At 42.8% G+C, this 13508-nt stretch overlaps 1 protein-coding gene across 1 annotated transcript in view; it reads left to right on the top strand.

Moving 5' to 3' along the window:
• The window catches only part of loxhd1a (lipoxygenase homology PLAT domains 1a), a 28923-nt gene extending 16568 nt beyond the window's left edge, over positions 1-12355 (top strand). The window contains exons 24-41 of the mRNA XM_073477557.1: positions 55-180; positions 277-444; positions 544-725; positions 874-990; positions 1964-2126; positions 2390-2544; positions 2669-2878; positions 3025-3148; positions 3235-3443; positions 3571-3756; positions 4052-4179; positions 4278-4395; positions 6522-6699; positions 8976-9161; positions 9470-9640; positions 11197-11335; positions 11630-11785; positions 11875-12355. Of these exons, the coding sequence (XP_073333658.1) occupies positions 55-180; positions 277-444; positions 544-725; positions 874-990; positions 1964-2126; positions 2390-2544; positions 2669-2878; positions 3025-3148; positions 3235-3443; positions 3571-3756; positions 4052-4179; positions 4278-4395; positions 6522-6699; positions 8976-9161; positions 9470-9640; positions 11197-11335; positions 11630-11785; positions 11875-12355 (3197 nt within the window). The remainder of the gene's footprint in view (positions 1-54; positions 181-276; positions 445-543; positions 726-873; positions 991-1963; positions 2127-2389; positions 2545-2668; positions 2879-3024; positions 3149-3234; positions 3444-3570; positions 3757-4051; positions 4180-4277; positions 4396-6521; positions 6700-8975; positions 9162-9469; positions 9641-11196; positions 11336-11629; positions 11786-11874) is intronic.
• Positions 12356-13508: the final 1153 nt, after the last annotated feature.

Below are 13508 nucleotides of genomic sequence, written 5' to 3'. Positions count from 1 at the left end.
TGTGTGTGTGTGTATTTAAGTTATTAAATTACTCTGTGATGTGCATTTTTACAGGGATAATAAACCTGAAGGCTTCAAAGACTCATAAGAACAAGTTTGAGCAGGGTATGATCGATGAGTTCACGGTGGAAGCTGTGGACATCGGGCCACTGAAGAAGCTGCGTATTGGACACGACAACTGTGGTACAGTAGGACAGACTTCCTGCCTGTGCAGTAAATAGTGTAAAACTAGTTCGAATACACATGTGATCACAAAACTGTATTTTGATGTTTAAGGTGGAGGATCCGCAGGCTGGTTCCTTGACTGGGTGGAGATCGATGCTCCGTCTCTCGGACAGAAACTACGCTTCCCCTGCGGTCGCTGGTTGGATAAAGGGGAGGACGACGGGGCCATCGTGCGGGACCTTTTCCCTAATACTCTTCAGACGGAGCTTTACACACCATGTAAACCCCACTGAGTCACTTCATAACAGTCTACACCACACTCCATGAAGATTTTTGTCATTTAAAACACACTATTGGTTATATTTTTCTGTTTTGTAGTTGTTCCTTACGAGATTAAAACCTTCACGAGTGACGTGTTTGGAGCCGGCACAGATGCAGATGTCTTCATCGTCCTGTACGGACGAGATGCAGTTTGCAGCCAGCAGAAGTCTCTGTGTGTCAACAAGAGAGAGAGGATTATGTACTTTGAGAGAGGAGCTGAGGACATGTTTATTGTTGAGGTACAACAACAGTCTGCAGTCATATATAAATAAGTAGAATAGGGGCATTCATCAGGCTCTGGAGACCAAGGCAGTGAAGAACAGCGAGACCATCTGTGTATTTCTAAATACATTGTTTATTTAATGATGTTTTCTGCTTCCTTTGCAGCTAGAAGACGTGGGGGATGTAATTGAGAAGATCCGTATCGGCCATGACAACCGCGGGGTCAACCCAGGCTGGCATCTGGACCGGGTGGAGATCAGACGTCTGCTCAGGAAGGGAAAGGTACCACCTACAGGGGTGGAGGATGTGTTAAGATCCTTAACTTACAAGCCTGATTTTACAATAGTTTAAAACATAAATAAAACATAATGCGATGCTTTGCTAACCCTTTTTGACATTATTTAATGTTTGACCTCGTTCACTTTAATTAATCCATTCCACAGGTAAACAGATTAACTGGAAACAGGTGATAGTGTCATGATTGGGTATGAATCCTCAGAAGGCTCAGTTGTTAACAAGGATGGGGCGAAACAGATGACTGTGTAAATAGACATTACTACATGGGCTCTGAAACACTAAGTGAAACCATTGTCAGTAAGCACAGTTAGTTTGCAAATGATCACATTCAGTTATTATTTACTTTTTATGCAACATCCTAATTTTTTGGGCTGGTGTGCACTGCAAGATAAATGTACTCCATCAGAAGTAGCTGCACTGAAAATGTCACTTGAGTTAATGTAAGTATTATTAGCATAAGTTAAAGTACTTAAGATTCAGAAAAAAAGGAGTTTTATACTATTAAAAAACTATTACTGTGTGTAGCCTTTTACGGTTGTAGTTGAACAAGGTGGAGTTTATTTTAACTACTATACTATTAATATACTGTTGGGAACTTAAATCTATTACACTGTATCGTGTGTTAATAGATAATCATATATTTTGGAGACGACATTTTAATCTGTTAAGTAACTACAGACTTAATATTTGCCTCTGGATCGTAGTGGAGTGGAAATAGAAAGTAAATATTTCTCTTTGCCAACATCTCACTACTCACATCCACAAGTGACACACAACACTACTTTTGGTCAGTAGGTGGGGATGTTCTCTTCACAGATAGATATGGGTGATCGAGCACTGTCACTTACTGAGCTGAGCCCCACACAAAGACAAGACACTCCGTTCACTGATTCTCCTCTAAGGCACAAACACGCACAAATTAAATCACGAGCACACCTCAGTCTCTTTCTCCCTGTAGGGTTCAGAGACTGTCATCTTCCCATGTGAGCGCTGGCTCGCCAAGTCGGAGGACGACGGAGAAACAGTGAGAGAGCTGGTGCCCTCCGACATCATCACTGAGAAACTCTCACGAGACGGAAACCTGAAAGTCACTGAGGTCGAGGTGGAAGATGCTCTGGAGAGTACGTTAACAAACAACACATTCGACTGCATTTATACTCTGAAACATGGATATCTGCAGGGTTTATGTCACTGTTGTGTCCCGTCTTTTCCCTTTTTTCTGAGCGTTAGTTTGAAACTAGGACAATTTTCCCTTAATGAGTCTCTGCTCTAACAGTGGCATCAAACTGCGGTTGAAAATTGCTTTCTTTACACTCTATATTCTGCCAATTACCTCAACCGGATCCCCTGTGTGCTCGTCTGTGATCATTTTCCCCCACTACAGCTCACACATACAAAGTGTCAGTGATGACGGGCGATGTGTACGGTGGCGGCACAGATGCCAACGTCTTCCTCACGATCTACGGGGACCAGGGGGACACAGGGGAGAGGAAGCTCAGCAAGTCGGAGACTAACAGCAACAAGTTTGAACGAGGATCTGTAAGAAACCACCTTTTGTGACCATTTTTCACTTTAATCTGGAATAACAGAACATATATCATATGAAACAATGATAACAACATAATTATACTTCTGTTAATATGTTCAACTTTTATCTCCCTAGGTGGATAAGTTCACTATAGAGGCCGTTGACCTGGGACAGGTCTTCAAGATTAAAATCCGCCATGATAACAGTCTGGTGAGTCCCGACTGGTACTTGGACCAGGTGGAGGTGTTTGACGAGGATACAGAAGAGGTCTTTCTCTTCTTGTGTGAACGTTGGCTGTCCAGGAAGAGGGAGGACCGACGCATTAAGAGAGTCTTCTATGTCAAGGTAGAACGACACACGATCATCTGACCTGATGACCTGAACCTTAAAGTGCAACTAGACAGCATCATGTTAGATTGAATACATTCCTGCAATAACAATGAATATCATTGCACTATCAAACATAGACTTTGTGTGTTATGTTCATTCAGGGTTATGAAGGAGTCAGAGAGGGCCTGAATAGTAAAAAGAACCCAGCCCTGACAGCGGAGAGTGTCGACAGTAACATGAACAAAAAGAACAAAAAGAAGAAGGAGGAAGAAGTTGAGCTCCCGAGTAAGAAAAATCAACAATCTTCAAACACAAACATCTTTACATTATCTCTTGCTCTGATGAATAAGTGTTGTCCCCTTCCTGTGCAGTCATACCATATCACGTCACCATCTGCACCGGTTTGGAGCGCGATGCGAGCACCACCAGCAGGGCTTTTGTGATCATTATCGGGGCCAATCACACCCAGACAGAGAGGTTGTGGCTGGAGCTGCCGGACGGGGTGCAGGGCTTTGAGGCCGGCTCTCTGGAGAGCTTCGAGTCCCACGGTTCAGACGTGGGGGAGATCAAAAAGGTCGAGGTGAGGGGAGGGGGGGAGGCAAGCTTCAGTGACGATCGTGCACTCTCACACAGTCACATACACACATGAACAGGCTGAAAAATACACCCACGTCGCTCGAAGTGATTGTTTCTCTCCCTCCCTGCAGCTCGGCCATGATGGGGCCACTCCTGAGAGCTGCTGGCTGGTTGATGAGCTGTCTGTTGCTGTGCCAACCAAAGGGGTCAAATATATTTTTGCTTGTAATTGCTGGCTGGCCAAAGATCGTGGAGATGGTTTGACTTCCAGAGTGTTCAATGTGCTGGATGCAGAGGCCATTTCTATCTCCAGGAAGGTATGTAAATGTGGCAGAAAACATATGATTATGGATAAAGCACACATACATCACCATCTGATGGGATATTTTTAAAAATGTGTGTGGCCCTTCAACTTTGATTGCCCTTCAGTGAATTGGGTGGAAGTTATGTACAATTATATGTCAAGCAACATTATAAATGACAAGTTTCAACCTTATAATTCCTTAAAGAAAATATATATTTAACTTCTTGTCCTGTGATGTCTTAAAGGTGATGATGCTAATGGGAGAATGTGAAGAAAATATAGTAAAATGTCAAATATTTTCCTGTCAGATTATTTACGAGGTTACCGTAGTAACAGGAGACGTCCAGGACGCGGGGACAGACACCCTGATCTACATGTCTGTGTTCGGAGCCAACGGCAGCACAGAGGAGATGCAGCTGCAGAAGAATGAGGACAGGTAGCCAAACGTGGATGTCAGAAACAATAAAAGATAAAGAGACAGTTTAATAATGCTGCAGGTTATAAACTCCGTCTTGTTTGCTCGGTGGTTAACAGGTTTGAGCGCGGTCAGGAGGACACTTTCAACATGGAGATCGATGACATTGCCCCTCTGAGGAAAATGAGGCTACGTATTGATGGCTCCGGCAGTCGACCTGACTGGTTTCTGGATCAGGTCAGCTCACCTTAAAGGGCAACTCCACCAGTTTTTATCACATCAATGTGTGTTTAAAGGTATTGGGGAGTACTACGGCATATATGTAAACACTTGTGTTGTGTTAAAAGACAACAAAAAGCAAAAATAAGCAAATACATAGTTACAGATAAGTTATGAATCGGATTATTGGAAAGCAACAGTAAACATTAATGTCTTAAGCTCTGATTTAAATGAGCTGACAGTTGTAGCAGACCTCAGGTGTTCAGGACACTTGTTCCAAAGTAGTATTAAAAACTAAGAGCTAAAACCCGTCCTGGATGACCTGAAGGGTCTAGGTGCTTCACAACGTACAATTAAATTAGAGATGTATTGGCCTGAGACCGTTTAATGCTTTATAGACGAGTAATAAAATTTTACAATCTTTACTTTGACACACAGGAAGCCAGTGCAGTGATTCAAAGACGTGTGTGTGGAAGAAGCGAGCTGACAAAACCTTTAGCCCTATGTGGCTAGCATTAGCTGCTACTAGCAAAACACACTGAACTGTCAGTGGTTGAGTTGCGTGGCAGGTGATGTAAGTGCCAGGTATCGACAAAGAACAACAATGCATTGAAAAGAAAGACGTTATATCTGGTCCTGTGGTATCAATATTGGTGGTGTCAACGTACCTAATGTAACCTATACAGACAGATGAGTTTTCAAAAGATGTTTACATGCAAGAAAACTGTCAGAGATTACATAAAAAAGGAAAGCTTTAATCAGGTTAGAGTCCCCAGAATGAGCTGATCATGCACTCCACACAGTAGTGTCAATAGCTAATTGGTTACAAAGAAGAAGCTGCAGATCTCATCCATAAAACATAAAACCAGGAGCATAAAAAGCAGAACAGTATCCGCTAGCTTCTTCCAAAATCAATAGTACAAAGCAGTCACAGGTTTGTGTTTTTACCCAGGCACTGTATGCTGCTGTAGGTCACAGGATCATCAATGTATTATATCACGCAGACAAACACACACACACACACGCATCCATCCCTGCCTGCAGGAGAATGGTCAATGATTCACCCGCCCACAAAGACACAGACACATACGCACACTCATACGCAGCAGGGCCCAGAGTTCCTGGAGTGAGCATATTGACCCATTTTATTCACCGTGCTGTTGTTTCTGGCATCATAGACACACACACTCACATCCAGAAAGGAGCGCTGTGTGTTTCTGTATTCAGTAGAGAGAGACAACATTTAATTTTTAATTATAGTCCAGCACTATAATCGCCTGCATTAATATACTTTACATTTCCCCAACATTTTTCAGTACTTTTTCTCTTCGGCTGACCCTGTGAGGACAACATCACTGCTCACCTCCAAATTCAGTCTGAAGTCTCAGGCTGGACTCTTTGATGAAATAGAACACATTTCCTATGCAAATGTCTCCTCTGGTAAAGGCACCATGCCTGCAGAGCAGCAGAGCAGTCAGGAACAATACCAAGCCCTGTCCGTCCGTGCCTGGGACTCAGCGGCTGCAAACGTCTCCTTGACTTGACCCTGCACAGAGCCTTGTGTGTTCAGCATCACAAGCAGATGTGCTGCCTTTATGGATTGCAGGGCCTGTGTATTGAAATGGACACAACAGTGCACCGGGCAGACCGCCAGCATAGTAATCTGCCCAAATAAATATGCAGAGTGGAGAGCTAATACGAGTGTGGCTGCCTGAGCTGAGTCTGACATGTTTCTCAGGACTAGCAATCAGACATCTTGGGAGAAGCAGGGTTTGTGTACATACCTGCGACATTAGTGTCCACGATATGACTTTGGATGACATAACAGTTAATTATATCTGATTATAATAGTGTAATCCAAGTCTCCAGAAGCCCCAAGATCCCAAACTGTTTTGAAAAGACGTTATTTACACCCTCAACGTGCAGTCAGTTAGCATGCTGATATTGGCATTTAGCACAAAGCAGCACTGTGGTGAGTTAGAAACTCACAGAGCTTGGCTAACATGGCTGTAATACTTGAAGTCTTGCTCCATATTACACCAGACTTAATGGTTAAAGTAAGTTATTACATTTATGTCAGGATTCTGAATGACTTTTAGATAAAGTGTGGTATTATATTTGATGAGTTGCCTCTGTGAATCCAGGTGATCATGCGTAACCTGACCACAGAGGAGGTGTCTGTGTTCACCTATGATGACTGGCTGTCCAGGTTACGAGGACCCAAGAGAACCATGATCTGCGAGATGGCTGCTGTGGTGGACGAGGAGATGATGGTGGAGCTCACCACCTATATCATCCAGGTCAAGACCAGTGATTGTGCAGGTCAGAGAGCTTTTTTCTTTTTCCTCCATTTTTCCCAGTGAAACTAAGGATACATTTTTATGTATTTCTATATTTACAGTATATTATCACATTCATTGTATATAAGAAGTGATTCCCAAATGTTTGGCTTGTGACCCCTTAAAACGAAGCTTTGTCTACAGGTAATTCATAACTGCAGGTTGCATATGTCAGTGTTTAGTATTATTTTATTTATTTCTAGCAGTCACAACAGAAAAAGAAGGGGGCCGGGGATTGATCTTTGGGGAACACCGTTAGTGTTTGGATAAGGCCTACGAGGTATGGCATCTGAAGAGTTCAGGCACATTTAATAAATGAGGGCATTTCAAGTCCACTTCTTCGTTACATCAACATTATCCATCCGTCCACTCACCCACCCTGCTGCTCGTCCACTCATCGATCCATCTCTGGGTGGGGTCAGGTTCAGGGACACTCACAGTGAGCAGACATCCTCTTTCATCGGTGAAATTCTTCAGCAGATTCTTACTCAAAGGTCAGATGAGACGTTTCATCTGTCATGTGTGTTCTGGGTCCACCATGCCATCACCTCACTGGTGATTGTACTCTGAACTCTTTAAGAATAAGGCACCTGTGGGTAGGTGCTTAAATGGCAAGGTGGATGGTGGATTGACATTGGGGATCCCTGTGGTGCCACAGCCGGTAGTGGCTATTTATGTCTTTCACATCACTGTCAAGGCTGAGTTAGATAGATGTGATACATAGAGCCTCCTTTAACCTGTCCTTGTGCAGAGCTTTGTGTCTCTCAGGAGGATGTGGAATAATTCCTGTTTGACTGAAACATTGTAGTGAAATAAATCCTCCTCAGAAACCCTCCACATGGCTTTGCTCCCTCTTTTCTTCATGCAGAATTTTGCTGTAGCTCTGTAGTGCAGCTGATCAATACGATAGTGTGGCGAGAAGTCTGAGCCGACTTCAAAGGACTGTTCTCTGCCCTTGGCAGTTACTGGAAGCTAAGACGTAGCACTGCACCACGACTGGGGCTCTGGGAGGAATAATGAGACACACTCACACATACAGGCACACCCATACAGACAACATTACATAGGCGATGCTGTGCATAAAGCAGTGGTCTCCTTTGGGATCATTGTGGGAGTGATTTGCATGTATAGCGTGAAGAGGCACTGAATGTTAAGCGTGCACATGTGCAGTTAGTGAGGTATATGTAAAGAAATTGATCATTTAAAGGTAAAAACAATATAAAATGAAATTCCTAAAGTAACTTCAAAAATATCTAAACAGCTAAATGTTGCAAAACATTTTAATTGCTCATCAGAACTACCAGATTTTAAAAAAATCGTATTTCTAGCTTAGTGTACACACACAGGAATAAAACTAGGACACTGAAAACATGCTGCAGTCTGAGTGAGGTTTGTGCTCACCATCCCATAATACACAGTCACTTAGTGTCTAACCTGCTGTAATGAAATAATAAAGCACAGCGGGATTATAGATGTGCTGTCTGAGTCACAGAATGCAGATTTTCTCTGCTGCTCAGTTTATTTTACACTCAGGGTTTTGCAATCTCAGTAATTCTTTCAACAAATAATTCAACGAATCCCGACAATAGTTGCAATGCAGCGCAGCTTAAAAGATCTACAATTAAGTAGAGGCACTTTTAAATATATACAGATGAGGACAAGTGGATTGTTTGTTAACACTTTTTCAGCTTCATGCTGTTTAATCTGAATAATTTAAAATATCTAATCAGAAATGACATTTAAATTATATTGTTTGAATCAAACTATATCCTACTTTTTTATGTAACCTGTATTATAGGTGCAATATGTACGAATTTTATTGGAAAACATCAAAAATGTAGCTAAAATTATCAACAGAATGTGACGAAATAACAGTTTTGAGGTTATGAAGTCTGTGTACTGTGCTGCAGAGATATCTACTGAAGTTAGCATGCTAACCCATTAGCCCCGGCCACCGACACTCCCCCAGTGCTCGGAGCTCCCAGTCTAGACTGCTAGCTGCAAGGCTAACTGAGCTACAGTAAACGGCAGCTACAGTTAGCAGTGATTGTTCTGGTGATTCTGGAGTATAAATTTGACAGGATGCTAATTCTTAGGCCTACATATTGCACCTTGAAGCACAGTAAACACAGTATGTTACCAAGCTCACAGTTTGTCACATTGTCCTTGTTTAATCCAATCCAATGTTTTTTGCATTTAGAAAATTGAAACAGGACATCTGCTAATTTTCTCTAAAATGGGCAACTCTCCTCTCCACAGGCGCCGGCACTGATGCCAACGTGTGGATCATAATTTTCGGAGAGAATGGAGACACGGGGACGCTGGCATTGAAAGAGTGCAGCAAGTCCAACAAGTTCGAGCGCAAGCAGGTGGACACATTTCGCTTCTCGGATATCCTCAGCCTGGGAGAGCTCTCCAAAGTACGAGTCTGGCACGACAACTCAGGTCAGCCACTCAGATGTTCAGTCGCTCTGCCTGCTGGGCTGATTAAATCCGCTCTTTCTAACTGTCATGGTGAAATGTTTTATAGTTTACTCACTAAAATTACATGTCTCAGTCACTGCTTGTTTGATTTTGACGAAACCTAAAAAATGATGGCTCAGTGGAGCTGCTGTTGAACGCTAACGACTGCTATGTCACAGTCTGGCTTTGAGACAACCTGAAAGGCTGACGCAGCATTTTACTCATCGGCCTGAAAGATTTGCTGCATCACTCATGGATCTGTCTTCTGCTTCCTGTCTTGTTTGTTTCAGGTCCTGCCCCAGGATGGCACTTGGACTATGTCGATGTGAAGGATGAGATCATGGACAAAACATTTCGTTTCCCCTGTGACCGCTGGCTCGCCAAGAACGATGATGATGGACAGATAATGAGAGAACTGGCCTGTGCTAACAACGACTACTTAGACCTCAACGAGAAGACGAGTAAGAACATAGAACTCATTAAAGATTTCAATACATTGTCTATCCGGCACCTTTACAGTAAAAGCCTGCTTGTATTTTGCTTTTGCTGGATGGCTTTTAAAGTGAAGGAGCAACAGTGGGATAGTCTGTTTGCATTAAGTTAAGCTCACATTACAGGATTTTAGCCCTGATTTTTCCACTGGCTGACAGTTTTTGTTAGCTGTTAATTGTTTAAAGATGCCATCCTAGAGCTCGCCGATGCCTCACAGACCTCACTGGATATCTATCCGGCTGAATATCTGGTCTTGGCGAGGATGGGTCGGAGAGCCATGCAACAAGAAACAGCCAATAACAGCAGACACTCCTCTCCTCTCTACCCTCTCTCGTCCTCTCCCCTGCTATAATCCGCAGTAGCTCTCTGAATCCAGTCTCATTACACATCTATTTGTATGGAGTGGGCACAACAATATAGTTTCTATCAGAATGCATCGGCGTACAAACAAGCTTTTCAGTATTTGTAACCGTGTCGTCCTTGCTGAAGCACAATACCAGCAGGCAGTTTCCCATTTTCAGTTTTATCCTTGCTGTCATTGCCTAATCCATTCTCTCACATTTATTCTGTTATTTTAATTCTTTGTTTGTGTGTTTGTTTTGCTGAAAATCAGCACACAAACAACTTGGACTCGCGTGTGTGTGTGTGACTTTGTAATGTGTGACCCCCAGTCTCTGATTACTCATGTTGTGTGCAAACCAAGATACTCAACACAAGACAGGAAGTACAGAACGGTCATCCGAGGACTTAGACGTGCAGTGTGACCAAGGCTTCAGCGGTGACTAACAGTTATGATGGAAAGAGAGTGAAGGGTGAACAAAGAGGCTGACATCAGTGAGACAAAATCACCCTGGGTTACATGTTACATCCTCTCCGGTGCAGGAATGGTGGACACGAACAATGAAAACTACGATATAGAGAGAGGATTACTGAATATAAATGCATTAAATGGAACTTGCAGAAAAAACCTGACAGCACAGTAAATAATGTCTAAATGGGGTTTGATCGTTGATTCCACCTCCCTCAAATTCCTGCCCTTGCACTCTTATAGCTGCCTCTGCTCAAACTGTATGCTTGCACCCAGGTATATTGTTGTTTGCACAGGTTTCCTATGCTCCAGCTTCAGCTCTTTTCCTCACATTCACTGCTTCTTTGTGCTCAGGGAACGTCTGCTCTCAGATATTTTGTGCAAATTCCCAAACCAACAGAGTGCCAGATGTTATGCTGACCAATGAAATGATCTTTGCTTTGCTGGGGGCACATTTGCTTTGAATACAGTTGAGAAAGTATAAAAGTATATATAGCTGCCCGTAGGGGATGCTTGAAGAACTAAAGTGAATTTTTTGAACATGAAATCAATAAGTCATGCTCTCAAAATGAAAGAAAAGCCCTTTGTTTGATGTCATGAAACTCTTTTTTTTGTGCTATGTGTATGATGTATATTTTGTATGCCGTGCAGGACACGTCTGTTTGAGGACGACTGAGACAATTTACCCTCTACTCGTCTGTGTTTTCTCTCTTAAAGAGTATGAAATTTGTGTCACGACTGGAGACACGGACGACGCTGAAACCAAAGAGAATGCCTGGATTGTACTCGAGGGGAAGAAGGGCCGATCAAAAGAATTTGTAATGGAGAACTCCTCGAAGAAGAAGAGGTTCTTGCGGTAGGTATTTGCTGCGAGATTAACTCAATGAGCTGCAACTTGTTTGCATGAAAAAGCACAGAGAAACGTTGCTTTCTCTCCCTCTAATTCTCCCTTTACACTTATTATGATAATCCCTCCAGCTCAGGTACTTGAGCTCAGGAGAACGCTGCAATCCGCTATGATGACATTACCGTCCTGTAGAAAATGTAGTCTGACGCTGAACAAATTGGCAGTGGCATGAATTTCAAGTACGTGGGCCAATTAAAGGGACTTGCTACTCACTCTAACATGTTTACTTCCTTCTCTTTTCAGGGGAAATGTTGACAGGTTCGAGTTTTCGTCCAAGAACCTGGGTGACATCGCTGGTATCTGCCTGGGCCACACACCCAAGGATGGAAAGAAAGTAAAGGGGGAGATTTACTGGTATGTGGAGGAGGTCGTCGTCACTGAGAGGGAACTGGGAAACAAGTAAGACCTCTGTTTCTGCTCAGTGACCCACATTACATACTCGTGTCATTTGCTGGTAACAAAATAAATTATTTAATCTTCACCTCCAGGTACTTCTTCGTCTGCAATGCCCTCATCCCTCTTTCTCCAAAGAGGGATGATTTCTTGACCTTCGAGTGCTCAAAGACGCTGGAGAGCTTCGCCAGTAAAGCTCGAAGCCTGGTGCCCGTCAAATACGAGATCATCGTGATTACAGGTGACGAGAAGGGAGCTGGTACAGATGCCAACGTTTTCATCACTATCTACGGCACCAATGGAGATTCAGGCCGTCGGCAGCTGCGGCAGAAGTTACGCAACCTTTTCGAACGCGAGCAGACGGACCGTTTCCTGCTGGAGATGCTGGACATGGGGGAGCTGCAGAAAGTCCGGGTGGAGCACGACAACTCCGGTCTGAGCCCCGGTTGGCTGCTAGATCGCGTGGAAGTCACCAACACTGCCAACGGCGTCACCACCATCTTTCTCGGTGGGAAGTGGTTGGACACTAAGAGGGCTGATGGGCAGATCTTCAGGGTCCTCTACCCGAAATATTAGAAAAAGTATTACTTCAGAGAGATCTCCCCTCATGTTTAAAAGCAAAGCCCAAAGAGATTCTGCTCTGGCAAGTTTTATATCTCAGGAACTGAGACGTATTTTTACATTCATATTGTTTTTTTTATTATATTATAGTTGAATATTTAATGCTACCTGTGAATGAAATACTGTGACAATATCTCTTCGGTCAGGAAACAGAATGTGCCATTCTTTATACATTTCATATGTCAGGGATGGTTTCCTCAGTTGCTTTGTTATAATGGAGGTTTTATAAAAGATTAAACTCTTTTGTGATACTCATAATCGCAGCTTTCATCCTGTTTGAACCACAAATAATTTATTTAGTTGGCTCTGCAGTTCATTGCAGCTGCACAGAGTGTTTTAGCATCATCATTTGGTTTTACGGCCTGAAAAATTACTGATTTAATTGTACTGCGTCAACTGCGCCAACTGTACTCAAGCAGCCTACGCCAAACAGCAGACAAAGTTTTCTGGTGAAAAAAGTGGTGCTTTTAGCTGCTGAGGAGCCAAATATTTTCCTCACAGCTACGAGGGTGATCATTGTACATGTATTCAAAAGGTGACGAGGAAAAACTTGGACATAAGCCCGTCACCCATAGTTTTCTGAAGAGCTATGGTGTAGGTCGTTGTGGTGGCTCTGTGGACGTATAATTAGAAAACGAAAAGATCTTCCATGTTGTTGGATCTTCCACCGCTTGAGACAGCTAACTTCTGGTTTAGCCCCCGGCTAACACATACCGGGATAAACTTACTTATTTGTGTGGCTCTTCTAGACTTTCCAAATGTTATTGAACCAAATGTATCAAATAATGATAGTGAAATGAGTCATTTCATGCAGGTTGTGAAGCTAAAAAAACACAATTATGTAGTGTCTTTCACAAAGTCATCTAATGGGAAAATAAGGATAAATGAAGCCTGGCTGCTAACAGCTAGCTAGAGAGCCCTCAAAGTGCCCTTTGCTGTTAACATTACATAACTTTAAGCCTTAATATAATTTGAGCAAATGAACAAAAGCTGACTTTATTATTATTTATTTTTTTTACAGATTTATAAGGAGATAATATGTCCATTTTGAGTTTACAGTGTGATCTGCTGCCCCCGAGTGGCCAAAAAATCAATTGTTGCTGCTTTA

Source organism: Pagrus major, chromosome 12, assembly GCF_040436345.1.
Source record: "Pagrus major chromosome 12, Pma_NU_1.0".
NCBI classification, from domain to species: domain Eukaryota; kingdom Metazoa; phylum Chordata; class Actinopteri; order Spariformes; family Sparidae; genus Pagrus; species Pagrus major.
This window is presented reverse-complemented; position numbering and strand designations above follow the sequence as displayed.